The 2,578-nt window shown below is 59.2% G+C and overlaps 1 protein-coding gene across 1 annotated transcript; it reads right to left on the minus strand.

Moving 5' to 3' along the window:
• Window positions 1-514: 514 nt before the first annotated feature.
• On the minus strand, window positions 515-2,566 carry CHST14 (carbohydrate sulfotransferase 14). The gene has a single exon (XM_006158697.3). The coding sequence runs from the start codon at window positions 2,452-2,454 to the stop codon at window positions 1,324-1,326; it is 1,131 nt and encodes a 376-aa protein (XP_006158759.1). The 5' UTR covers window positions 2,455-2,566; the 3' UTR covers window positions 515-1,323.
• Between the last annotated feature and the right edge of the window lie 12 nt (window positions 2,567-2,578).

Below are 2,578 nucleotides of genomic sequence, written 5' to 3' on the forward strand. Positions count from 1 at the left end.
CTGGGGTCTTTGGCAAGCCAGGAGGAACAGGCCACACTGAGGCCTGGCCTCTAGCACTCTGACTATATTCCTCTCACATCGCCCATGACTTCCTCTGGACCCTGGCCAGCAAGAGCCTGCCCCTCACTCAACCTGTGTCTTCTTTCCTGTAATTCTCATCCCAGGAATAACCTCCCCTTTGTCATCTGAAAATGTACTCCTATTTAAGAGAAGGAGGAACCCATGCCTCCTACCCACCCCCTTCTCAGGGAATAACACATCGGCGTGCTCTGGACCTGGAGCCATTCCTGACCTGCCTTGCCCTTTGGTAATGTCCCAGAAAGGAAGTCTGTGGCCTCTTAGAAGGTCCTAAAGGCTCCACGGTGTGGCAGTGACCTACTGCATGGCCCAAGCAAGTTGCTAACTTGTCTTACTTTCTGTACCTTCAAACTTCCTCCCCTGACTCAAATAGACATCCAGGAGACTTGCTAGTCCCATAGATGCTCAAGGAGGAAAACACCAAAAAATGCTTTTATATACAAAACAACTTTATTAAAAATTCAGCTATTAGGAAAACAAAACCCTTATAAGGGTTCTATCAAAAAGTACGGATTTTAAATAAATGCATCAGAAAGGTGGCAGAGCCCTCTCACTCTGGCCTTGGTGCCCAGCGGCAACCTTGAAGACCTGGGGCGGGGGTGGTTAAGGAGGAGGTTCCCAGAGCCCTAGGAAGAGGCTGGGCACAGGGGTCTTTGGATGCACGCAGGGCTGGGTCCTGGAGCTACCAGGCAAGGGCCCTGAAAAACGGACAGAACCTGGCAAGTGTGGAATATCGAGTCTGGAGCAGAAAAGCACAAAAGTCACTTATAAGGCACCACTGTTCACTCCAGTTCTGAGGCACAGGAGGTGGGAGAGAGTGATCAGAACCACAGGGCCCCTGGCTTGGTCATGCTTGCTCCTGACTGGTGCCACCTCTGGGTTTGGCCACAGGTTAAATGAAGTGGACCAAGTGGATCGCATAACCCTGCAGCCAGAGCCTGGGACCAGGTTTTACATTAGATATGTCGCTTTGCTAGCAAACTGGTATCCGGTCCTGCCAGGGCATGAAGAATCACATTGGTCCCCAAGACACCCCCCCCCCGAGGAGCACAGCAGGCCTCCTGCCTAGCCCAGTTCTTTGAGCCTCTGCAGGTAACAAGGACCTTCTGAGGACAGTCCCTGCTATCTGAGCATCTGGACAAGCCCCAAGTCCCAGAGCCAGGGTTTCTCTGAATGGCAGGCAGAAGCACAAGAAGTTGGCATTGTTGAAACTAGTCCCAACAGCTGCTGGCCCCATACCCATGGTCACTGGTGACAGGCCTCCCTGGTGACATTAGGCAGTGAATAGGCAAAGAGGGAGAAGTCTAGGATATACTTAGGCAGCAGGTCCTGCAGCAGAGCCCGTGGGGCACTGCACAGGTGGTAGTGCAGGCTCTCGGGGCTAGCTGGCCGGTACCACGCTTGGCGAGCTGGGAATCTGACGTGGGGCGGTGCCCGCACCCACTCTAGCACCTGGTTGGCATCAGCCTCTAGCCTCTCATAGGAGCCCACAAAGTCGTAGCGCACAGCACACGGCTGGCACAGGTGGTACACGGGCATCCAGTGCTCATTCATGCGCTCGGGGTCCTCGTCCACCAGGTATCTCAGGAACTCAGGGAAGGTGACATCGTCCCCCGCAGGGCTGGGCCCGGCTCCAGCCCGGTACCGCCTCACGATCTCAGCCCCATAGCGCTGCTGATACTCTCGGATCTCACCAAACTTGTTTCGGTAAGCAGAGAGGAGGCGCTCCATGGGGTCCCGCACAAACAGGAACTTGAAGTAGTGCTGCAGGCGGTAGCGAATCTCCTCAGGCCTCAGATCTGCCAGAAACACCAGGTCACTGCGGTGGTCCATCTTGAGGCGAGCGTCCACGCTGTCCAGGACGCCCGCCAGTACCTTCAGCACCCGCTTCCAGTTAGAGCAGGCCACTTTGGGGACGTAGCAGTAGAGGAAGCGGTAGCGGTCACTTACGAGGATGTGGCGCAGCAGGGCGCACCGCTGCCCCACCGGCAAGTCCCAGGGGTCTCGGGGCATGCCCGGCTGTCCGCACACCGCCCTCAAGGTCCGGTTCCGGACGTCCTGCCGCACTTGTGTGTCCGAGTCTCCGGCCTGCAGGGACAGCCCCTCAGGCTTGGGGGCTGATCCGCGCCAGGCCGCGCCCTCGCGGCTGGGAGGGTGCAGGGGAAGGGGCTTCATCTCGGCCAGGATGCCCCGCTCGATCATGAGCAGCAGCCCGCTGGAGGCCACGATCACCGCGAACATGAGCATGGACGGTAGCAGCAGGGGTGGCCCCCCCAGCCCGGTCCGGCCCCTGCCCAGTGGGGCCCGCCTCAGCACCCGGCCCAGGGGCTCGGCGCCATTTGGGGACGCCAGAGGGGTCAGCGGGCGGGGGAACATAGCGCTCCCGAGGTGGGGGCCTGCGCAGGCCCGGGATCCGAGGGCTGCCTGGGTGGCGGGCTCGGGCTGGGGACCGCAGGAGGGTTTGGGGCCGGGCCCGCCGGGAAGGAATGGGGGGGGGGAG

The sequence above is a fragment of the Tupaia chinensis genome, unplaced genomic scaffold, assembly GCF_000334495.1.
Source record: "Tupaia chinensis unplaced genomic scaffold, TupChi_1.0 Scaffold000605_1, whole genome shotgun sequence".
NCBI lineage: Eukaryota > Metazoa > Chordata > Mammalia > Scandentia > Tupaiidae > Tupaia > Tupaia belangeri.

Bases quoted from the DNA above. Each gene is read 5' to 3' on its own strand.
- CHST14 (XM_006158697.3), bottom strand. From the start codon at position 2,454: ATGTTCCCCCGCCCGCTGACCCCTCTGGCGTCCCCAAATGGCGCCGAG.